The sequence below is a fragment of the Condylura cristata genome, unplaced genomic scaffold, assembly GCF_000260355.1.
Source record: "Condylura cristata isolate star-nosed mole 26May11 unplaced genomic scaffold, ConCri1.0 scaffold00007, whole genome shotgun sequence".
Classification (NCBI taxonomy): domain Eukaryota; kingdom Metazoa; phylum Chordata; class Mammalia; order Eulipotyphla; family Talpidae; genus Condylura; species Condylura cristata.
This window is the reverse complement of record NW_004567108.1, coordinates 45,222,234-45,247,634: the sequence shown is the minus strand read 5'-3', so window position 1 is coordinate 45,247,634 and position 25,401 is coordinate 45,222,234. Positions and strand designations below refer to the sequence as shown.

The window sequence follows — 25,401 nt, the reverse complement described above, 5'->3', positions numbered from 1 at the left end:
AACTGGGGCAGAAATGAGCAAACAGACGGATCTATATACTATGGAAGGCAGGCAGGCCTCTCTCTTTTGGCCCAACTTCCACCCTGGTACTGCTGGGAAGACTTGAGGAGATATGTGGGAGACAGATGTGGAGAAGTAGCTCCTGGTCTGGCAGACAATGGCAGCCATTATCTTGACTTGCACTTTGATTTTGCATCTCTCCTTCTGTCCCAGTTTTCTGTGACTTACCTAACACCCCACCCCCTCTTTTTTTTTATGTGATTTCCTGCTAGAAGTTACCTTGGGAGCATCTTTGTGAGGAAAAATGGTGAGTACACCCTTTAGGTTGGGAGATCATGGCAATAGCTGACAACATAATACAGAAGCCATCAAACGGGCCAACAATGATGGGTGCTATTTCAGGCAGAGGCTACTGACTTTAGATGCAGTTAGTAGTAAGCCAAAGGCAGTTTAAGATCATATCATATTCATTTGGTATCAAGCCCCATTTTCTGTGCCAACCAGGTTAAGACTTATACCTGGATTTGTTCTAATCATGTATGGCAAGATACACAAAGAGATGGCTGTAATGAAGGAGTAAGTTTATAGTCACATACATCACACCATGCAGGGCACAGGGACAAGGACCGGGGCCGGTCAGGAGGCCTCCTCTCTAGGGAAAGGCAGGAGCATGATGCTTAGGTTTTACTGGAGGTTTTGAGAGCAAAATGAGTGAGGCAGGGGAGGTACCCTGAATTTAGGATTGCATAGCCTGAATAATTTTAGTGGGGTCAGGGGTAATGGGTTGTCCCCAGTTATCTGGTATCTTGGCCCTCCAGCAATTTAGGACAGGAGAAATATTGGCTTGATATATGGGAATCTGATAAAGAAAATGATTGGGAGTGGGTACTTTGAATTGGCTGCTTTCTCATCAAAGACATGCTCCTAAGGATGAGCTAGTCCTGGAAGAGGCCATGTGCCCAGGATGAAGGACCCACCTGCAAGACTATGGATATGGGAAGTAAGAAACTATAGTAAACTATTAACAATTATTTTATGGCAAATGACACAGACATATTTTTGTAAGCAAAAACTGAAAAAGAAAAAGGTCAAAATCGTGTATTTCATTTTGCCAAGAAAAAAAAAAAATACTTCCCCACTTATGTCTACACAGGTCCATAAAGGACTGTAATGTGAAGGAGCACACAGTTGGTCAATAACTCGGATTGTGGCAGGAGGGGTAGGAGATAGGGGCAGGAGCTCCCAGAATAACATGCTAAATAAGCATCCTATTACACAAACTAGGTGTATAAAGAGATGAATGGCCACTATAATACCAGCTTAGGGTGGTATGATCCCAGGGTTACCATTACATTCTTTTGTAAGTTTCTATGCTGCTGGAATTGTTTCTAATGAGCATGCACACTTACATAATTAGAAAGAAGCAACATAGTTATTGACAGCCTGGAGAAAGACCTCATTTATCTTAAAATTAAAAAAAAATAATTTTAAGTTTCAACATTTTTCTTCAAGGTTGTAAGTATCTTCAAGGCTGAGCATTTCCTTCAACAAGGAAGGAACAAAATGAACACAAAATGGTCAGGGTTCTAGACATTCAACTATAAAGTGAGTGAGTGGAAAGCATTTGGTCAGAAGGTAGCTCTAACATTTATATACTTAAAACTCTCCAACAACATGTTTAGTAATCAAGTTCACAAAACTTCTTTTACTAGCCTTCTACTGATAGACTCAGTAAGAAAGATATGATTGCCTTTATGATAATCATCTTGAGCTATGACACACAAAAGAGAAACAATAAAATAGAAATTTTTACAATACTTCATGTTTTAGCTAGAACCTTGTCAGCATATTTTTCTGCTTTAATGAATGAAGTAGGACTTGGTCACATCTTAATGAGATTCATAAATGGGGGCTCCTAGCATGAGAATGAGCTGCCACCTGGAGCATTACAGTAAACATGGGATTTTCCTCAAGTTAAAACCCTCCTCTGAGAAACTTCTTGAATTGTCGGAAGCATGGAATCTAAAAATATCTTAACATTAGAACTGATGCTGGTCAAGTAAATGAAATCATTGGGAAAATGGAATACCTGAAAATGGTTAAGATAATTTTGGTGTTACCTTTTCAATTATTACTTTTGATACAATCATCTTTACTAAAATTATCTTGAAAGTGAAAATGAGCAGGGTGGTAATATAGCCAGTGGGAGAAAGTGAATGCTTATACCTCCAGGAGAAAGTGAATGCTTATACCTCCACTTGCTGAACCTTGGGTCTGCATCTTATTGTTCATATAATCTGCTCCATGTCCCACATGGGGTGAAGAGAAGCGGAATACCATCACTTGTCTCCGTCTACTGTAGCAACAGTTCTGTAGATACCTTGTGAGGTTAGCAATCAGGTGAAAAACTCACACACATTCAGGGCTAATTTAGCCTTCAATGGACAGACAGATTAAAAAGAAATTCCCACATCTGAAGTTTTACCAGTAGATACAAAGGAACTAAACACTAATATTCATCCTTCCTCATCACTGCTGCTCCAGGCATCTTCAAATGCTAGATTTAACTGTGACTTGGCTGTAGTCTAAAAAGGGGGGAAAAGAGAGAAAGAGTTCATTATTTTACCTTGTAATTTTAGATTTATAATATAAAATGTGTCAGGTGAATAGTAATTAGATTATTTTTAAAGAAAATAACTATGTAACTGTTAAATTCACAACAAAGGTAATTAGGAAACATTTCACGTACAATAATGTAATGATGTAATGATAATGTAACTTCATTTTAAACAGACACAACAAACTATCCAAATTATTTGTTTCCTCCAAAGTAGTTAACAACACACAAATAATGATGCTGCTATTGCTTATGGCATTTTTGCAACTCTTTGGAATCAACTGGAGAAGGTAGCACATTAACACCTATGTGGCTATGATTGGACTCAGGTGTATGATTTAATTTGAAAATACAAAATGTTCATGTTGGCAACTTTTCATTATTTGAACGGACTTGACTTTTATAAGTAAGCAAATATCTAAATATGGGGAATAAGGTGTTCATTCAGTTGAATAAAACCATTTTTGCTCCAAAAAGTAATGCATATTATTAAGTAGTGAGTTTATTTACATAGTACAAGTAAGGTAGTCAGAAGCACTTGCAAAATATGTCAGAAATAGTTATCGTTAGTACACAGGTCTCTATGGGAGATTTCTTTGAAAAATAATATGCATTTAGATAATAAAATTGTTCTTACAATTTTAGAGCCATACTTAATTAATGTAATCAGCAACTAGAATAATTTTAATTCTGTGTTATTTGAAATCAACTCAATTTAGACATTTTTTTTGTAGCTGTTAAAGTTATTCGGAAACTGACTGATTACCTTCTTTTTCACTGGCAACTGACTCTAGGGCTCTAAGATGGACCCTTTTTTGAAGTAATTGAACATTATGAGCAAGGTTTAACTCTCACTCTGAAGATTTTATAGCAATAAATTAGCATCAAAACTGAAATTATTTTAGCTGTATTACCTTTTGCAACATATAATATTTCATGTTAAGGGTAACTTCTAATGTATGTCTGAGAATGTTACTTAGAATACTAATGTACATAACTTAGAATACTCTAAAATAAACAATGCTAACACAAAATTTGGCATTCTCAGTAAATTCCCCAAATGTCAGTGAGGAAAGTTAGAAAACAATATATTAATTTAGGCATTTAAAAAAATATTTATTTATTTATGCATACAGAACTGGGTACAGGAGTGGTGAGAGGATTCACCAGAGACAGAGAGGGGAGTGCAACAGGCAGACTGATGGAAGTACACTGCTGAGGGGAGCAGCAGAGGTCAGGAGAGGTCGGCCACCCCATATGGATCACCTCTGGAGCTGGGGATTAACCTCGCACTGATGGGACTGCAGCTAGCTTGGAGTGCTGCATCCTTACCCGTTCGTTGTGCCACCAGGGAGGGCCCAATTTAGACATTTTTTTGTAGGTGTTAAAGAGATCAGAGTTTACTACCACATCTAGGTGTAAAAACAGAATGTCATTATGCCACAGATGTCTAGATACAAAATTGTTACTAAACCTCAGATAACGTCTTATTTTTAGCAGCAATTACTTATTTGCAAGAGTCTCATACTGAAGTTTGTTCATTTATTCTTTAATCCAAATGTGTACTGAGGGGCCTCCCTGGTGGCACAAAGGGTTAAAGCACAACACTGTGGAGCTATCTGCAGCCACTGAAGCATGAGTGCGATCCCCATTCAGGGAGGTGATCCACATGGTGCAGCAGACCTCTCCTGTCTCACACGCTGCTTCCCTTAGCAGTGTATTTCAGTTGATCTGCCTGTTCTTCTCCCCACTCTGTCTTTGGTAAATCCACTCACCGCCCACATCTCTGGCCTGTATCCCAGTTCTTGTATGCATAAATAAATCTCTTTAAAAAACAAAAAACAACAACTGAGATGGGAAAAGGCACAAAATGATGTAAAAATAAACTATTAAAAAAATGTTTATTGAATTTCGTATCTTTTGGTCTCTATAATTTAACTTTTAAGTTAGGTTATTTAGTGAGCATTTATTCACAACTATATTGTCTCTGGAGAGGTTAGGTGATTCCTGTCTCCTGATCTGTCTTTAACTACTTTAGATATCTACCCAAAGTGTCTATAGGTGGATAAACCACACAAGGCTCTTGTGTCCTAATCTACTATGAAAATCCAATATGTGAAGCATTTTAATTTCATTTCAAGATGTAACCTAGAAGCAAAGTTATATTTTATTGTAAACTAGTATGATATAGTGAACAAAGAAAAAAATAAGTGGAAATCAAAATGCAATTGTGTCTACATTTTGCTGTTTATAGCAGTAAATATGAGTGTAACATAGTATATTAGAAATACATGTTATTGCTTAAAACACACACAAAAAAACTTTATAGTTAAAGATGTAAGTAGATGTAGTAACTTGTTTGAGATCTTCTGAGCAAGTGAAACTACCACCTGTTACTTTCATTTTCTCTATGACATCTCCTCCTAGTGGATACTTGATCTATGCTTGAACATAACCATCTCCACCTCACCAGAATGCATGTTCTTCTAACAGTTTTGAATGTAATAGAGATAAGGAGTTTAGAAAAGATCTAGTACAGCTCCAAATAATGAAATGAAAAAACAAAATCAAACTTAACAACTTTCGCCCATACATCCTGATAAATTCTAAATTTCTCACTGGTACAGTCTTTATAGGTTGATTACAGGGGTGTCTATGTGAGCATGTCTATGTATTGTTTTATTTATTTATTTTAATTTTATTTTTTGTGCCCATAAAAATAAAGGTTCTTGATGAGAGATCAATTTAAGCTGTAGTATGGGACCCTACACACTTCAGACATTTGGGAGAGTGAGTAGCTTGCCTTAACCATGACCAAGTTTTAGTCAGAGGGAATATAAAACCAGATTTGCAGAATACAATAAAACATTCTGCCAATTAAATAATAGGATTTATGCTTAATGACCATAAACCTTGCTCCTTTGGTTTCTTGGGGTAGAACTAAATTCCTCCTCTATCTTGGATATCAAAACAAACAACCCTAGGGGGTTATATCTTGGTTGCTGGGAAGTCAATCTCATCTCAAGGGTAGACTTGAAAGGAAACCTAAGAACAATTTTGCTTTGATGATTCTGATATTTGGAGATATCATAAACTTGTGCCAGAACACAAATGAATCACAGAACTGGAATTTTAAACCCAGGTCCCAGTATTATTTTTATTTAATTTACCTGAAACCAAAGACTAAGTGAGTGTATGTATATGAATGTCCTGTTTTGTTTTGAACTGTGTTATTTTGCCTCTATGGGAAGCTGTAACATTTGATAGTTGAGATGAAACACTTCCGAGTATGAGTGACACAGCAGAGGCACATGTGGGGACCCCTGCTGCAGGGCTGGAGCAGACTTCTCGGCAGGCATGCATCACGATCACAGCCATGGTCTATCTATAGTCACAAGAGTCCTTAAAACTAAGCTTTGTGAAAATAAATCTCATCACATGCCATTCTGTACTACCATGAGAATGGGGTTAGAATTAGGACTTGATGAAAGCATATAAGCAGTGTATTTAAAAGATAAGGCATGATAGATCTAATATTTAAATGTAAATGATTATAGTTCTTGAATTTAAATGTTGTGTACCTTTGATTTTCTACTTGTTTTGCTTAATTTTTTATATATATATATATAAATTCTTCTAGATGTGTAGTTCAAACTATAACTATGTAAGGAAATAAACCATCAGTCATAGTAGTGCTATACATTAAGCAATTTAGTTTTCTTCTGAAGATTTACTTTTAATTTATTTATATTATTATGAATAATTTATTAACAAATAGTCGCCTTAATATATTTATAATGATCAAAAGAAATGTCTCCAATGAGGTAAATAATTAAATTGTGGTATATCAACAACAATACTGTATTAGTAAAATAATACTTAAAATAGCTACTAATGATATGGAAAAGGGCTTATTGTATAGTAAGTGTTAGTAGGATACCAACTTGTATGTCTAAAAATATTAACTATGTTTAAAAAACACATATGCATAAGAAAAAGCAAGAGCAAAGTCAATCAAAATGTTAATTGTTCCTAATTTAAGAAATCTATGAACTTTGGATATTTTTCTTAAATTGTCAAATGTGTTATAACAGGCAAATCACTTTTACAGTCAGAAAATAGCAAGAAATAGAACTGACTATGATTTGTGCAATCATTTACCTCCTCATCATCGGGAATGGGTTCATATAAGGATGGTATCCAAGCAAGAATATTGCAGTCTCTGCTACCACTATAAAGTTCCTGGAACACATAAAGCAAAGGTGTGATTGTGATTGGTTTAAATCTGGTAACAATCTGAAATAAAATTCACTAATTTCTTAAATGATTAATTCTTAGGTTAACTCAATGAGATTAATTCTATTTCTATTCCCCACTAACCTAGGCCAATGCCCCCTTTAAGATGTAGTAAAGCTTTGTTTTGTATTTAAAAATAATATTAGGATATGTTAGAGCTTTTTAACGTGAAATTTTACATAACACTTAAAATTTTAGTGGCTCTTATCATAGTTTTCATCACTTCAAGTGTTAGAGGGAGAAAAATAAGAAGTATGAAAGTGACCTTTAACAGAGTATAATAATATGAGTTTCTTCAAGCTAAAATAGACCAAAAATTCACAAAGGTTTCTTTAGTTCATAGCTGCTTAACTGGCTGCTACTCAATGAAAGAGCTTTAAGACTCACAAGCCATATTCCTTCGAAGTTTACTTCACAGGGAGGAGCTTGGGTTAACACACAGTCTATGTCAGTCTTTATGGATATGCTGTTTGCACAACTGCCAAACAATGCTCCTTTTCTCTTTCCAACAAAACTTAATTAAGGGATATGTTACATTGCTTAGCAGTGAAAATATTCCTATGGGGCAGTGAAATGAATACTCTCATATACAGAGAGTATAAATTGGTATAATCTTTTTGAAGAATAGAACCTCAATATATACCAAAAGTTGTGGCATACATTTCTAAGAACTCATGCCAACGACATACATAAAATTCAAAGATATCTCAGTGTTATAATAATAAAAAGGAATAACTGCCTGAAAGTATGATAACAAGATACTATATAAGAATACTTAATGAGATAGGAAAATATTCAAAATGAGTATCACAAAGAGAAAAGAACAGGATATAAGCCAATAATGTGAAAAAACAAGAGGATGAAAAACATATGTCAATGACAAAAAGGTTATTATGCAAAAGAGAATGGTCTAAAAAAAAGAAAAATCAAAATGTTAAAAGAACTGTAAAACTTTTTTCTTTCACAAATAAATATCTGTATTTCTATAAAAATATCTCTAACAATAAATCTTTTTTTCCCTGCTCTGATGTGCAATTATTTATTTTTTTAATGTTCATCTCAAAAACTATTTTTTTTTAAAGATTTATTTTATACATGGAGAACTGGGGTATAGGCCAGAGGTGCGAAGATTCACCAGAAAGAGTTGGAAGCAGAACAGGCAGACTGACAAATACACTGCTGAGGGGAGCAGCGGGCAGGTCAGGAGAGGTCTGCCACGCCATGTGGGTCAGCTCCCTGGCTGGGGATTGAACTGGTGCTACAATGGCTGTGATAGCTCATAGTGCTGTGCTTTAACCCACTGCGCCACCAGGGAGGGTCCTCAAAAACTATCTGAAGCACGACACTGTCAGAACTGCTCTAAAGATAAGGGAAAATAATATTTAAGAAGTTATAGGAAATATGGAGATAGAAAAATAAATGAAATAGATTTAGTTACACACAAATCTTGTAAAAAGAACAAAATTCTATACACTATACTTTTAAGTCTAGACTAAATGGTTATATTAGTCTTGGATAAAACAATATTATTTTCAGATGTTCAGTGTCCTGAGCAATTTAATTTCCTAAGAAGGCATGATATATATCCAAGATAACTTGGTTGGATAATCTTACAAGGCAATTCATGATAAGTACTGTTGTACTGATAGATACATAAAGTTCTGTAAGTGTTCAAGAAAGATGGGAAGAGGCAGCACCTTAAATAATAAGGACCTCACTTACATGGAGGGACTTGAGGGATTCACTTGGGAAATTTAGATTTTAAACACCCAACAATCCTAAAACTTACAGAAAAGTTGCAAAAGCAATACAAAGAATTTTCTTCCCTAAAACATGAATAAATCATTGAGATCCCTCATCCTTGAATAATTCAATGTATGCTTCTTGTGAATAAAAACATTTTCCTACATAATTACAATGCAAAAACAAAATCGGAAAATTCATGCTGATGTATTAACATGAGGTAGTAGGTCGCATTTAAGTTACACCTATTGTCCCAATGATGTCCTTTGGAGCAAAAGAAGAAGAAGAAAGTCTAGTTTAAAATAACATACTGATTTTTTATGTCTCTATATTGGCCCCAAGTTTCTGTCTGACCCAGATTTGACCTAATTATTACAGAGACTGAGGGGATTGGGTATTTGTTATCTTGGCTTTTATTCATTCTAGGTAAACCTGTTAGGAAGCTCTAATTTTGTGGACAGCAATTGTTTGTAGTCAGAAGACCTAAGTAAAATCTTGGCTGTCTTTCTAAGTGACTGTGAATAAGATAATGATATCTAATTATTCTAATAATTTCTTTGAATAGATAATCAGGCTCTGTCAATAATTATCTACAGACTTGAGGTAAGTCTAGCCAACTATCTGATGCTTTACTTTTTTCTTTCAGAAATTAACACTTAAGATATCTAACAACTGTTACACCAGGACATGGCCCACTACTGGCCAGAAAATGGAAGCAGGATCTCGAAGGTCCCTTTTAGTTTTTGGTTGAGGAGAGATGTAGGACGACACAGGGAAAAGTATTAAAGATGGGTTGGGGTCTTGGTGCAACAGCTGTTTAATAGATATAAGGGTATATACTTGAATATTTTAAATAGATATTATCATACTATGGGCAGGCTGAAAAATCTACCCTGTATTATCTTAGAGCAGAGAGTCAGGTATACATTAAATACTTAGTATTAATGAACAAATAAGTTAGTTTCACCAGGGAAGCCCCTCTTAGCTCTCATAGTCTATAATTTTCACTCTATCAGTATTTAAATTTCACAAGTCTAATTTTCCTTTCCTACAAAGTGGGACAAATACAAGTCGTGGCTATATTAAACTCAAATGAGCATACAAAATAATTTGTGCCTCTGTTGTCTGAAAAACAACAACCTACTCTATTGATGAAATCAAAGAGAAAGGTCAAGATATTAAATAAATTGAAGTCACAGATCTTAATGTATAGGTTGTACCAACTCATAAGTAAACTTTTATTAAATACTGGCAGAAAATAAAATTTTAGACTCACACACACATAAATCAATATTTTGAAATTAGATCATACTATTTCATTTTCCCCCCAAATTGTTCACAAAACATCAATTTGCCAGAGATTTTACTACTAAACTACAGTCACATGCAAAACAATTTGTCCCAGTTGTATAATGTATCAATGAATATATACATTATATGTCATCTAAAAATCTATGCTGCATTTCCCTCTCTTAAATAAACCCTAGTTCAAATATGGATTATAGTATAATTCCTCAGAATAAAAGCATACTTACTATTTTATATAACAGTAGTCTGGCAAGCCAGCTACCTGAACATTGTAAGTTCCCTTAAGTATTATTCTCACCTGGAAATTACACTGAAACACACAGCAGTCAACACTTTTATAATGTCCCTTAAGCATAGTTATCTGTTCTCCTGAGTAAATTGTATAAACAGCAATGGTGCTACCATATGGTACAAAAACAAATTCTGAACTGCAGCCACTGGAGACAGTAAGTTTCAATCCTTTTCTACTGTTATTATAAACTTTTCCATAGTTTACCTGTAAGATATAAAATCATAAAGTCACTCATTTCCAAATCTACATGATAGATAGGGCTCTATAAAATCTAATGGGAATGAAAAATATCCTACTGGAAACAAGGGCCAATGATAGATATAAATGAACATTTCACATAAGAGGGAAAGTCAAACAGTAAAAAAAATAACAAGGGCAAATGCTGACATTTCAACCAGGATAGAAACAAAATTGCAAATTAAGGCAAATTTAAGAGAATCATTTTAGGCCACAGAGCTAAAGTACTAAGCACTTATGTGTCACACACTACAAGGTTTTCATAGTACACTGAATGACATTGACAATAGCTAAAACTATAAGACCAGAATAGCAACTTTGAAAAACTTTTTCTTTTGTCATGCTAAAAGCTGCCTTTGAATTTTCTCTATCAGTACTTGTTTTTACTCTAAGGCAAATGAACTCTAGGTAGTTTCCATACCTCAAGATGATTCAATAATGGGTGAGAAGAAAATCTGAGAATTTAGAAATTAGACTTTAATAAAACATAGATTCACAATAGTATTTTTATAAATTTATAAATAATTATACGTTAGAAGTAAGTTTAAGCTGTGCTCCAGAGAAAAGAAATGAAGTTAAAGCTTTAGAAAGACATCAACTATCTATCACAGATCCATTAATTTATATACAGAAGATTGAAGGGCCTTAAAATCTCTTACCAGTGTGTTTTCTCCATTGGAACTATTCCAAAGCCTCATTCGATTATCTGTACCGACAGTGAGGAGGTGAAGTCCATCGCTTGTAAAACATAAGCCATTAACTTTCCCATTATGAGCAGTATTTGCTGTAATAAAAAAAATACAGTTCAACTTATCTATTCTGGTATCCAGCACATACCTGATGGTATAGTTATTTAAATCCATAAATTACAACTATCTGAATTACTTAAATTATATAGCTCAGGCCCTCCCTGGTGGAGTAGCTGGTTAAAACACAGCACTTTAGCCTCCCACACCAGGAGGGGTGATCCACATGGTGCAGCAAACCTTTCCTGATCCGACCACTGTTCCCCTCAGTAGTATACTTCCTTGATCTGTCTGTTCTGCTCCCCACTATGTCTCTGGTGAATCCTCTCACCCTCCCTGCAGCTCTGGCCTGTATCCCAGCTCTGTATGCATAAATAAATAAATCTTTAAAATATATATATAGTTCATTATATTTAAAAATAATCTTTAGATGATCAGAATATGGTAAATTGTTATGTTAGAATCATAAAAATAAAGGAAAATTAAAGGGAAAAATTCTGGCAATTTTCATTTCTTTTTCAGAGAATAAGCTGTGCTATCAATTAAATGGATATAAATTGGCAGTAAATTTTAAATTAAGCACCTTTTAGGCCCTCCCTGGTGCGCAGCAGGTTAAAGCACTGCACTAAGAAGCTTAAACCACTTCCGCATGAGCTCGATCCCAGATCCCCGGCTGCCCCAGAGGTGACTACATGGCTAGGCAGACCTCTCCTGACCCACCTGCTACTGGCACTAGAAGTGTAGTTGCTCGCCCTAGAAATGAGTGTAGTTCGTGATCTGCCTGTTCTGCTCCCCACTCTGTCCCTGGTGAATTCTCTCACCCTCCGCATCTCTGGCCTGTACCCCAGTTTTTTAAAAAAAAATTAAGCACCTTTTAAACTTTTTACACACAAGTTTTGATCTAAGTCATTAATTTCTTGGACTATTAAAAATCTTACTAGGATTATTTAAAAAAACTAATAGGGGAAGGATAACTGTTCTAGTATCAATCAAAATTTATATTACTTTCAAAACAAACAAGTGTGAGAAAGCCTAACCAACCGTAGCCTGATAAATTTAGTGAAGAAACAATACATTTCTGGTCCATAATTAATTCAGATGACTCTGAATTAATCAAAACAGCAATTAAATTCTATTGTAGACATGCAATCGATGGACTTTGTCACCTGGATTGCAAACTGATTCATACTTAACAAAAGTGGTAGGCTTTATTCTGATTTAATGGCCACAATATACTACAATTTCTTCAATTTATTATAACTTCCTAAGTGGAACTGACTTGAATTATTTGGCCTCATTAAAATAAAGCAGAACAAGGGCCCTCCCTGGTGGCTCAGCGGGTTAAAGCACAGCACTCAGTAAGAAGATTAAGCCACTTCCGCCTGAGTTCGATCGCCTGCCCAGGAGGAGATCCACATGGCGAGGCAAACCTCTCCTGACCCGCCCACAGCTCCCCTCAGCAGTGTACTTCTTCTATCTGCCTGTTCTGCTCCCTACTCTGTCTCTGGTGAATCCTCTCACCCTCCACATCTCTGGCCTGTACCCCAGTTCTATATGAATAAATAAATAATTCTTAAAAAAAAATAAAGCAGAACAAATCCAGAGAAGTTTCTACATCTGAAAAACCAGGGGCAGATGAACTGGCATACTTAATTGTATCTTGAAGAAACACAATAGTTTGGCCCTCCCTTGCGGCGCAGCGGGTTAAAGCACAGCACTGAGAAGCTAAAGCCACTTCTGACTGAGTTCCACTCCCGCCTGCCCCGGAGGTGACCACATGGCGTGGCAGACCTCTCCTAACCGGCCCGCTGCTCCCCTCAGCAGTGTACTTCCTCGATCTGCCTGTTCTGCTCCCCACTCTGTCTCTGGTGAATCCTCTAGCCACCCCTGTGACTCTGGCCTCTGGCCCAGTTCTGTATGTACAAATAAATATTAAAAAAAAAAAAAAAGAAACACAATATAGTTTATGTAAATTTAGAAAAATTTATGGTGAATGCCTTTAAAAAAATAAAATCTGTAACTTGTCAAGACCTGTTTATTTCAATTCAAAACATTCAATATAAAAGAACTATTAATGGCATATTTCTATATTAATGCATTCATTACCTGATTCAACAGCTTGTGACTTTTTCCCATTATGCTGATCAAGAGTAATCAAACATCCTGATGCTCTTCTCACATCCCATAATTTTACTCTGCTGTCAGCACTGAGAAGAAATGGATGTTACACTAATAGGTAGCTAAAACAGTACTGCACTCCCACTCATTCTCCCACTACAATGGCACACAGAGGATTCAAATATTAGTGCAAATGTATTTGTATATTTGGATTGCTGCACTTTGGTCTTTTCAGCAAATATTAAATAGTAAGTAGTAGCACAAAGAAGCGGAAAAAATATGGGGAAAAAGCAATCTTTTGGAGGTCATGAGGGGCAGGTTTCTGTGGCTTTTTATGTTGATTCTAATGACAGGTGCATCCTTTCCTCACAAAGCCTAGGTTGGCACCTGGCCTGGAGCAAGTTTGTTACTATATCCCTGCTACAGTTTGTTACTCAAATGTTGTCTAGATAATCAAATGAAATTAGCTAACTAATTTCACTTGCTTTTAAAAACCCACTTGGCACAAATTAGGTGTTTTTATTCTTTATATAAAACACAACTGAGGATAAGGTTGATAAATGAGCACAATATAGTATCACTTGGTTTCCTGCACTCAAATCAATCTTACTCAGATATACAAGAATTAAATTTAATGTCTCCTAGAAATTAGACACTTTTCAACTTCAAAGTTATTCTTAAAATATAAATCAGTTCAACTAGTGCTATCATGGAGATTTAAGCAATATCCTAACCACCCACAATATTGTAGTAATTTTAAACAGGAGTATTAAATTGTATTTCATAAGCCTACTTCTTGTTTATAAATCCTTCTTATTTTTTATACAGAGCTCTGGTCTTATAACTGACTGTGGTTCAACCCTATCCAATTAGAAGAGTTAGCAAAAAGCTAGTAATTCCATTCTCTAGTTGTTTTTCTTTCTTTCCAGCTGGGGAAAGCATCTGCAATGGGATGAGTGTGAGATTTAATTTTTTTCAGAAATGAATTCGCTTTGAATATATCTGACACCAAATAGTGAATACTAGGTCCACTCTGGTATTGATTCAAATACCTGGGGATAATCTCCAAATTGAAAGTCTCTTAGCTTCTAATTTGAAGAACATTAGGTATGAGCAATGTAAATCTAGTAAAGCATGGAGACAACCATTAGCACCCTAGCTCCCCACCTTCATATCTCTTTAGTCAGCTTCTGATTCTTTCTAGACCTTGCTTATCTACAACTTCGGAAACCATAAATTTCAGTATCACATTCTATGAATTATTAACATAAGTTTCTTTGGTGACTAAACAGTGATAAGGAGGGCTGGTGGCTATAAAATTCCAGAAGTACACCTTTATAATATGAACAGGTTTTATAATAATTCTTCTACAGGTTTTATTAAAATGCCTGTATCAAAATCTTGACTAGATTTCGTTAAGTTATTTCCATACTATTCATATTTGTATTTTGTTAGGTCCTTGATCCCTCCTATAAGCCTTTTGGTAATTTTTGTTTTCTTCCTTTTGTCCATGGCTTTAACAATTTTCAGACACGAGCTACTTTCCATTAAACAATGATAACTATCAGGTCTGTTTTTTGTTTGGGAATTTGTGGCTTTTTCAGCTGTGGGCTATACCTTCTACTGAGCATGCAACACACACAACAGTAATCCTATGCGCCCCTTCTATTCCCCGCTCCCATTCTCCAAAACTTTACTGCCTTTCCTCAAATTTGTTTTTCACCCCAATATTTTCAGTAGATGATAACATCAAGTTCTACTCCACTAAAAAATATTAGGAATTACTTTTGATTCTTGAACCTCTCTGACAAAGCTACATATTCACATCCACCTTCCTCCCTTGCAGTTAGTGTCACAGTTCCCTTTATGTGTCAAATCATGAGTCACCCTTCTATCTGGACTCTGGATTCTATCTTTCCTGTCTATTGCAGGTTCCGAAGCACTAAATTATTCCCTCCAACTCTTAGCTTTCACTAATTTCTCTTTACTGGTGCTTTCTGCTTTGCGTTTCAATATTAAGACTCTTTCCTCTAAAAAACAGAGCCCCCAAGTCCCTTAAGTCTTCTCAGAATTAAGTGTTCTAGATCTTTTTTCATATTACACCTAGTGGAGATATAATTCTATGAAAACATTTTTTAAATGTTCTGTAATTATCTATTTTTCTGACTCTATTGCTCATTAAACTTTTAGCTTCTTCAAGGGACTCTTCCATGGTTACCTCTGTGTTTCTGGCAAAATGCTTTGGAAATATAGGTATGTTTTCATTACATACTAGCAAATTGAATCATGAATGGAAGTGTGTGCTAAATTGTACTGAAAATAACTCTGGATGAAAGGAAATGAAAAAAAAAATGCTACTAATTCCAAATTAACAGAGTGCTAGACTTGTATGCAAAAACATCACAGCACAGTTGTTTATAGGTAATACTAGTATATTTGCATTACTCCATAGAGGTTCTTGTTTTCATGTTTACTTTAGAAGGTGAGCACCTTCAAAATATATAGCTAGGATTAGATTACAATACAAAAGAAGTTTTCTTCTGGTGATATGAAATTACTTTAGATATATAACAATTACTTTAAAATCCTATTTTCATAACTAAATATGCATGTTATAGTATTTTTAAAATGCTTACATTAATTATTAAGTTCAAAACTGAATAATTTGCATTTTACCTTGCAGTTGCCAAGATATATTCATAACGCGGTGACCAGCAAACAGCCAATATTTCTTGTCTGTGACCTATAAATACAACTGTTTAAAAAGTCTTACAAAATATTTGAAAAAAATCTAGATACAGCTTGATTAATTTTCTCTGATTCTAATGAACATGAAGACTAAGCACTGATATACTTTATATGATTCTTTTCACATTTATAATAATCTATGTTTAATTATTAACATGTAGTCTACACGGTATTCTTCACTCATAGTATTTTATTTGAAAACATCTGGTTTTGCTTTGGAAAGGCCAGAACAAGTGAACCTTTATTTTTTAAAAATAGTCTACTAAGTCAATACATTAATAGTGATATAGGTCACTGACTTATCTCTACAACAAAAGTCACTGCCACTAGCCACATAAAATATCCTAAAGAATAAAATATGTCTACTATATTTTCAGAAAGTTACAAAAGAAAAATATTTTAAGGCATTTGTATAGCAAGTTTTTTTTTTTTCTGGAAAGCATAGGGTAAATAATTTCAGCGTTATAGTTAACTTTACCAAATTGAATTAGATACCTAATTAATCAGGTATTTTTATCTTATGAAAATAGAAATTCATGATAATGTAAATTAAACACTACCCATCTCACCATATTTTCCTGGAATACTATGTTACTTAGAGATAAATAAAAATGTACATATCTGGAGACATCTCATTTTATACTGCTTAGAATTAAAGGATGTAATACTGACTTTAAAAAATACCAAAGATAATTTAAGGGAATATACCTACAACAAACAATATGATTATTTTACAGTATCTTTATTGAAAATAAAAGGTCCTAAATATTAAGAATGTTTACCCTGACAAAACAAAATTAAAACAATGCTCATGTAACAAGTACTAATGTAAGTTTCATAAGTAGTTTATTTTTTAAAATGTAGAAAAAACACAGGCTTTCAATTAGACCTTCCGTATCCTTTGAGCTTTCCCTATGGCCATTGTTCACATAACTCTCTCCTCAATAGTTCAGTTTTATAAGAATAATGCACAGAAGGATCTTTATTTCCCTGTTGATTTTTAACAACTAGCACAAAATACATCAGTCAAGTCTCTTACAAAGAATACACTGTAGTAATGTTTCTTTTTATTGAATGGTTTACTCAAAGTACTTGTTGTTTCAAATAAAAAAATACCCTGTAGAATGTGGGAACAGGATCCAGACTTTAAGTCACAAAGCTGTACTTTGGGCTCTCTAGTACCAACTGTTGAAAGTAAAACAAACAAAAAAATTGTTAGGTTAATTTTGTTATAAGTCATCATCAAAAAGAAATAAGAAAGTATCATCATCATGAATTATGGTATTTTCATTGTATCCATACAGAGTATCAATATATAAATGTATGATAAAAATACAGGGCATTGTTTTTATTGTTTATAATTAGAAAATTATTTTAGTTGTAACTACAGTATTAAGAAAAGTATTACACGGTTTTTAGCCTTTCATTTTGAAATAATTACAGATATACAGGAAGTTGCAAAGACAGTGTAGAAGGATCTATTTCCCTCCATCTAGATTTCCCTAAGGTTATGTGTTAGTTATATAATTCAAATATCAAACCCGGGAAATTTGTATTGCTACAAGATGTATACAATTCTGTTCTATTTTATGACATCAATTCATTTTACTTTAATAGTTTGCTATTTTCATGTTAATAATGTACTTTCAAGTTAATAATATATTTAATTATCACTAAAGATTCACAGAAACTCTGAACACAGACTAAACAGACTTTATATAGCAAGTTAGTGTCCAGCTCTTCCTTCTAGATAAGGCAGCTAAATGATGTCTGGAAGTGAAGATTTGGGTAGTGCCACAATGTCACAGGTATAACGGCACCACAGAGACCCAACACCTGAAGAACAAGTTTTCTCCTGAAAACCTTTGTTATGGGATTTTCATATAAATGGGTGTTAAATTTTAATCATATAATCTTAAGAGAAAGGAAATATTTTCATGTTTTATTATGTCCAATTGAAAAAGTTGTGAAATTTTGTTGATGTAAAATCTTTGACACTTTAGTAGTTTCAAAGTAAGTCTTCAGAAATGTGTTTCCATAATCTTTCAACTTAGCCACTAGCTAGTACAGTGTCTGCTTCACAGAGCATCTGTTAAACTAGATGTAAATAGTAGCATATACTTATTTTTAAAAAGAATTGTGATCTTCATCTGACTTAAAATGTCTATATCAAAACTAACTAGTTAAAATGGAGGTTTTCAAAGTTTAAAACAAAGCAATACAGGTACAAACCTGCTACCAAACAGTGCTTGGTGGCAACGGGAGACATATGATGACTATAAACTGTTTCTTCAAAATTAAATACATCTGCAGTCTGATAATCAAAAGATATTTTTAAAGTGTAAGTTCTAAATACAATCACAAAAGCAAAAAAATTCTGTTTTCTTATTTTCAGTGGTCAGCAATTTTTAATTGATTGCTAGCAATTTGATTGCTTAACTTAACATAGGAATATTAGCATCTTCAAGAAACTTGTAAGTTTATTTTCATTGATATAATGTTGGTTCACAATTCTGTTTATGTTTCAGAACCGATAATTCAGGTCATACCACTTCAAGTGTACGTTAGCATAGCACCAAAGTACAAATAACCCTCAGTCCAGTGGGCCCCTCTACCCTTTCTCTCAATTCCTCTCCCCCTTCTTGTGGCCTCAGCCTTTAGTTAAACTCTATGGGTCTATCTGAGTTTGGTTTTAGCTGTTCCTTTGCTTTGTTCCTTTATAATCCACATGTGAGCGTATCATCTGTATTTGTCTTTCCCCTCATTTATTTCATTTAACAGTTCCTTATAATTCCATCCATGTTGCCACAACTGGGAAAATACCACTTTTCTTTTTTGGCTGAAGTAGTATTACATTATGTGTGTGTGTGTATATATATATGTATACACTCATATACACACACATATACACATTATGTGTATACATATATATATGTGTGTGTGTGTATATATATATATATACACTCATATACACACACATATACACATTATGTGTATATATATATATACACACACACACATATATATACATTATGTGTGTATATATATCATTTCTTTTGCAACTGCTAAAAAACTGGTAATTTAAAATCTTATTATTTATAACATTGTGGGGAAAATAGTCTTTTATTAATAAGTCCTAGAAACTAAGAAAAGATAAGCATCTGACTCATCATCTTCTTTTCAACTCCATTCTCAAAGACTTTAGCATCGACATAGCTGATTAAGCCGATACTCTGCTTCTCAGCCGCATACGTCTTAGCTAGCATACCCAGGACACATTTACTACCATTAAACCCTGTACCAAACAACCAAGTTGTAATGCAAAGGAAACATCTTTAAGGAAATTAAGAGTTACTTCAGTGGACACACAAATGGTAAAGAAGAGGCAGTCTTATTGTTAATATTGAGAACGTTTCAGTGGTCTGGATAAAAAATCAAAATAGCCACAATATTCCCTTTATTCAAAACAGTACTATGAGTGTTAGAGTAATTAGGCAAGAAAAAAATAAAAGGCTTCAAAATTGGAAAGGAAGCGGGCTGTCATTATTTGCAGAAGACACATTATATTCAGGAAGCCCTTAGATTTATGCAAACCCAAACCATGAGATATTACCTCACACCTGTGAGAACAGCTATCAAAAACATAAGAAGTACTGGTGAAGATGTTGAGAAAAGGGAACCTTGTGACTGCTGTTGCGAATGTAAATTAGTACAATCACTATGGAAAACAGTATGGAGATTCTTTAAAAAACTAAACACGCACTGCTTTAGAATCTACCAATTCGAATTCTGGGTATATATTTGAAGGAAATGAAATCACTGTCTCAAAGAGATAGCTATACTCTCATGTTCACTGCTGCATTATTCACAATAGTCAAGTCACGGAAACAACCTAAAGAATCCATGACATAATGAAAAAATATGATGTCATATTCAATATTATTCAGCATTTCGAAAAATGGAAACCCTATCATTGTGACAACACGGATGGATTATGAAAACTTTGTGCCAAGTGAAATAGGTTAGAGAAAGACAAATGCTCTATGATTTCACTTACAAATCACTTTAAAAAGCTAAACTATGAAATAATAAAGTGGTGGTAACCAAGAGCTAGAGGGTAGAGGTGGGGTAGAGGAAATGGGAAGATGTTGGTCAAAGGGTGCAAATTTCCAGTTTCAAAATGAACTAGACAGGAAATAAACTGCATTGAGAAGGGATATGAGTTGATACAAACAATACAATCAAGTTGTGATCAGAAGGTAAAATACAAACTTAATGGCAGCAAATCATTTATGTTAAAAAAGGGTAGAGACTAAGGTTTAAATAGTAGGGGGTGCAGTTACAGAAAATCTAGAAACCCAGGCTAAATTTTGATAATGGGAGTCATGAAAGGGATTGGGCATAGACACAATTAATCAAACCACTTTACAGTAAGATTACTTTTGGGGTAATATTCACGCTGGCAACACGGGAAGGAAAGTAAACTTGTTAGTAGTAATCTAAATATACTATGAGGTGAGAGAAACATAAAAGGGAAATATGAGTATCTCACGGATGCAAGAGGTAATCACATTCCATTTGGAACATGTTAAGTTCCAAATGGAATGTGATTAACATGACTCTAAGAGAGGTTCTGCACACAGGTAGAGACATATAGGACTACAGTTCTGGGAAAAAGTTAGCCATAGAAGTGTAAATTTCACCAAGTACTTTAAAAATTATTTTCTACTATCTACCTTTACTGTTCTATAATATCAGTAATCTTCTTTTCCTTTAAGTTTTTAGAGCAGTAGGCAATAGGATTTTTCAGTAGGCAAAGTATTTTATTCCTCTGACCACTAGACCACAGTAGTTTTCAAATACTAAAGATAGTAAGAATAGCTAATGGCATTTAAACACTTACTATACGTTAGGCATATTCTGAGTCCTTGACACATGATTCCTTTAACTCTCACAACCATTCTGTAAGATATAATCACTACCCTACATTTGTAAGGAGAAAGTTGGAACACACAGAGGTTCACGCACTTGCCCAGTGTCACTAGTGTGTCCACGGCAGAGCCAACCTATGAACACAACTAGTCTAGTTCTCCATAGTCACAATATTGCTTTCACTTCTAACACATATAACATGTTAGCAGGATGGTTTAGGATTAAACTCTCCTTTTCCTCCAGAACAATCAGGAAAGTTTTTTATGTACTTACTTGTAATGTGTTTGTATCCCATACTTTCAGAGTTTTATCAAACGAACTTGAAATGAACATGCCAGTGTCATGAGGATACCACTGTACAGTCTCCACACTGTATTTGTGAACATCAGGATGGCTTCTACAAAACAGCAATAACAATTTAGAGATAACTGACCTACATGAACTTACACACTGCTACTTTATTATTAACAAGCCGCAGCCTCGCATATGGCCAAACCTGCCTATTGTCCTAGCTGTCCTGGGAAGGAGTGAGAATATCTAGGCACCTGAAGGTCAAGGTTTTTATAAATGGATATAGATTCTGGCTTCCTACCAAGACTCATAAAATGTGAGACTCTGTTTCTGAACCATAGCCTGGAGGGATCAGCCAGCAATACTGGACCCCTTCACAGAGAAGCTGAGATGTTTCCTTACTAGAACAGATACTAATCTTGTTTTGGAATTGTTTTTGCCAAATGTCATGCTATCAGCACTATCATTTTTATGATTATTAAGTGCCTCACACTCATCCATGATGTCCTACCCAATACCACTTTTTCAAGAAACTTACTCTACAACAAATGAATGATTAGTAAATGTTTATGGGATTCACCATTGTTATATAACATATCACCAGAAGAATCATGCTTTTGTTGTAAGCTCAATATCACAATGTGGGGGGGATGTATAATCTGAACAATAAACTAACAGAGTATATGTCATTTTATTGACTCAATTCATGAAAACTTACTCTTAAGAAACACAAGATACTTAGGAGACATGAATACTGACTAGATATTTAATAAGAGGAATTACTATGTATATGAGATAATGTATCACAGTTATGCTTATAAAAAGCCTATCTTTTAGAGATAAACATATCTCTGAATAAAATATATTTCTAGCATTTGCTTCATATTAAGCTTTAGAGTGGGTAGAAGTAAAGATAAAAATAAAATTGCTTATGACTGAAAGCTGGGTGATAGGAACATAGTTCATTATACTTTTGTTTACATTACAAATTTTTCATAATAAAATGAGCAAAAGGTTACAGAAGACTACTTCAATATTATACAGACAGTACTATCTATCATGAGTTGTGATTTCTTAAGGTAAAGGTCTGGGTCATGCTACTGGGTAAAGAAGCTTTAATACTGTGGTGCCATTTGAAGGATTAAGAACATGAAGAAGGGAAGCCTTAAGTATCAGTTTTGGCCACATTTCCTGACTTCCTGTCATGTGTATATTCTTTATTTTAGCTAATTTCCCCCTTTCTTTCCTCTAAAGCTTACTTCCATTATTTAAAAACGCTAACTATATAACTACAGATTGCATAATACTGATATAAGATCATATAAAACTAGTATAAAAATGGACATTATCTTAAATTGCAACTAGACGTAAGAAAACACACGCTCATCACCCAAAGGGAAGGGAATGATGATTACGTTTTTGCTTGTATTGTGGTATCTGCATTAGGTTAGGCCAGAACCAATTTTCATCAAAAAAGGGTATGTGAGGCCCTCCCTGGTGGCGCAGCGGATTAAAGCACAGCACTAAGAAATTAAAGCCACTTCCACATGAGTTCGACTCCCTCGGAGGTGAGCACATGGCGTGGCAGACCTCTCCTGACTCACCCACTGCTCCCCTCAGCAGTGTACTTCGTAGATCTGCCTGTTCTGTTCCCCACTCTGTCTCTGGTGAAGCCTCTCTGGTCAAGCCTCTGGCCTGTACCCCAGTTCTGTATGTACAAATAAATAAATCTTTAAAAAAAAAAAAAAGGGTATGTGTGGGAAGAAGTTATATATACATGGATGTTGGACAGCCAAGTGAGTCTATCACAGTGAACAATAAGTTCATTTTCTTGGCTACTGAGCATCCAAACTGCTACTGGAGGGAAATCCCCTGTTTTACTAAAAGGCAGTATCCTGCCTTACATTACATAAAACAAAGGACTCCAGATAGCTCTTTTCCTTTCCCTTCGCATCAAAGGCATGGAAATGTGTCCTGGGATTCATCAATCTTGCTAGGACTCTAAAACTCCAGTGGTAAACCCTTGGGACGGTTAGCAATTATTTATAGCTGTGAGGTTGAGTCTGTATAGGTGACATGTAGCAGATCCAGTCTAAATTGCTTCTGTGGTGTGACCCTGACTGTGCCATTTTGGCTTCCAGCTCATTTTTTACATTTGATTTTCCTACCATTCTATTAGTTAGTGATACAAAATATCCCCCCAGTAAATTTCTGTTAAGGTAAGCAAAGTTTCTATTTGCACCTAAGAATCTGAATTTACATAGAGATTTTACAGCCTTAAATAAAATATATCTTTAATATAGGGATCTTATATTAAAAGGTCATACTTTATACTTAAAAACATAGGACAAAATATCACATTAATCTCTCACTATGTATGTTTCATTAGTCTTATTAGTAAGAATTTTTAGTAGAGGAATAGAATCTTTTTGATCAAGAACATTTCATGTAAAGCCAAAAAAACCACCAAAACTAGATAGTTAAGCCACATTAACTTGATGCCAATTTTAAAATTAGATTATAAAGTTTTTGGCGTGGCAGACCTCTCCTGATCTGCCCACTGCTCCCCTCAGCAGTATACTTTGTAGATCTGCCTGTTCTGTTCCCCTCTCTGTTTCTGGTGAATCCTTTCACTGCCCCTACACCTCTGGCTTATACCCCAGTTCTGTATGCATAAATAAATAAATCTTAAAAAAAATTAGATTATAAAGTTTTTGAATGTAAAATGTTACTTTAATTCATTTTAGAAAATACTATATGTGCATATGTAAATTAAAGATTTAAACAGAGTTTGAATACATGAAGAAAATCACAGTAAATCAAAAGACTGCTACACAATAATTACTTATTTGACTTTATACAGCAAATGCTTCATGGAATAAAGCCACATAGTCCATGTTAGATATGAAAATAGTAATTTGCCATATAGCAAATTAAACTTAATGATAAAATGTCAGCCAAGATAAAATAAAAGTGAATTAAATTAGCTAATATAACTACCTTACATTTTTGAAATTTGATTTTGTCTGTCTTTTGGTGATAGTGAAAAAGCATAAATCCACTTCCAGGGTATTTGAGGTGGTATTTTATTTTGTACCAAGTATCCCTATAACTATACTTTTTTCATTTGCATAGTAGTTTAACTTTTCAATGTGCTTTCTAAAAAAAAAAAAAAATTATTTATTTATGCTTACAGAACTGGGGTACAGGCCAGAGGTGTGGTGGGTTAGAGGATTCACCAACGAAAGAGTAGGGACCAGAACAGGCAGACTGACAAAGTACACTGCTGAGGGGAGCAGCGGGTGGGTCGGAAGAGGTCTGCCACACCATGTGGGTCAGCCTGGGTCTGGAACTCCACTGCAGTGGCTTCAGAGAGCTTCATAATTCGGCGGTTAACCTGTTGCACCACTAGGGAGAGCCCTCAATGTGCTTTTAAGGAGGCATTTTACTTAATTCTCACAGAAAACTTCTAAGAATGATGGGCAACTGTAATTATCTCTGAGACAAAATAATCTGTAGCTCAGAGAATTAGTTTCTGAAGTCTGTGTTTCCAAAGTAAAGTGTCAGAGCCAAGAAACAATCATAAATGTCCTCACAAGTATTTCATGGGCTTATACACCTTACACAGAGAATTTTTTTCTTCAAAGAATTTCCTTAACACCCATTCTTTCAATTCAAAGTTGTGGTCAATATCTGATTAAATATAGGCGAAGAGAAAGAATTAAATGACCAGTATGATAAATTATAACAAATTCATAAAGATATTTCATAAGAGACTTAAAAGAAATTCTCATAAGACTGGAAATCAGTAAAAACCAGTTAGAAAAGACAAATAAAAATATGTTTTAAGTGAGGCCACTTTTAAGTAGAGAAATAAAAAGGGGACGTATGCATACTGTATCTGTCTGGTGAGGGGCCACCAGCAAATTCACTGTTTCTAGTCATTAATGTTTTTGTTCTCTTAATATCAGTTGAAAAATATAATTTGTGTTTATAGTGAAGCTGATAAGTGGTATAAAAACCAGTTATATGGGAAAAGGCTGCAGCTCAGAACCAGAGACCTGAGGATAGCC

The 25,401-nt window shown here is 34.6% G+C and overlaps 1 protein-coding gene across 4 annotated transcripts in view; it reads right to left on the bottom strand.

Annotated features, from left to right (window-relative positions):
- Window positions 1-201: 201 nt before the first annotated feature.
- ERCC8 (excision repair cross-complementation group 8) overlaps window positions 202-25,401 on the bottom strand; it is a 41,676-nt gene continuing 16,476 nt past the window's right edge. For 2 of the 4 annotated variants that reach the window (XM_004678283.2, XM_012721915.1), the window contains 9 exons: window positions 21,311-21,434; window positions 18,338-18,419; window positions 17,222-17,290; window positions 16,034-16,100; window positions 13,346-13,446; window positions 11,153-11,277; window positions 10,263-10,460; window positions 6,779-6,859; window positions 202-2,585 (listed from right to left, as the gene is read on the bottom strand). In XM_004678283.2, the coding sequence (XP_004678340.1) occupies window positions 2,517-2,585; window positions 6,779-6,859; window positions 10,263-10,460; window positions 11,153-11,277; window positions 13,346-13,446; window positions 16,034-16,100; window positions 17,222-17,290; window positions 18,338-18,419; window positions 21,311-21,434 (916 nt within the window). In that variant the 3' untranslated portion in view covers window positions 202-2,516. The remainder of the gene's footprint in view (window positions 2,586-6,778; window positions 6,860-10,262; window positions 10,461-11,152; window positions 11,278-13,345; window positions 13,447-16,033; window positions 16,101-17,221; window positions 17,291-18,337; window positions 18,420-21,310; window positions 21,435-25,401) is intronic. The other 2 variants (XM_012721914.1, XM_012721916.1) reach the window with 2 other exon arrangements.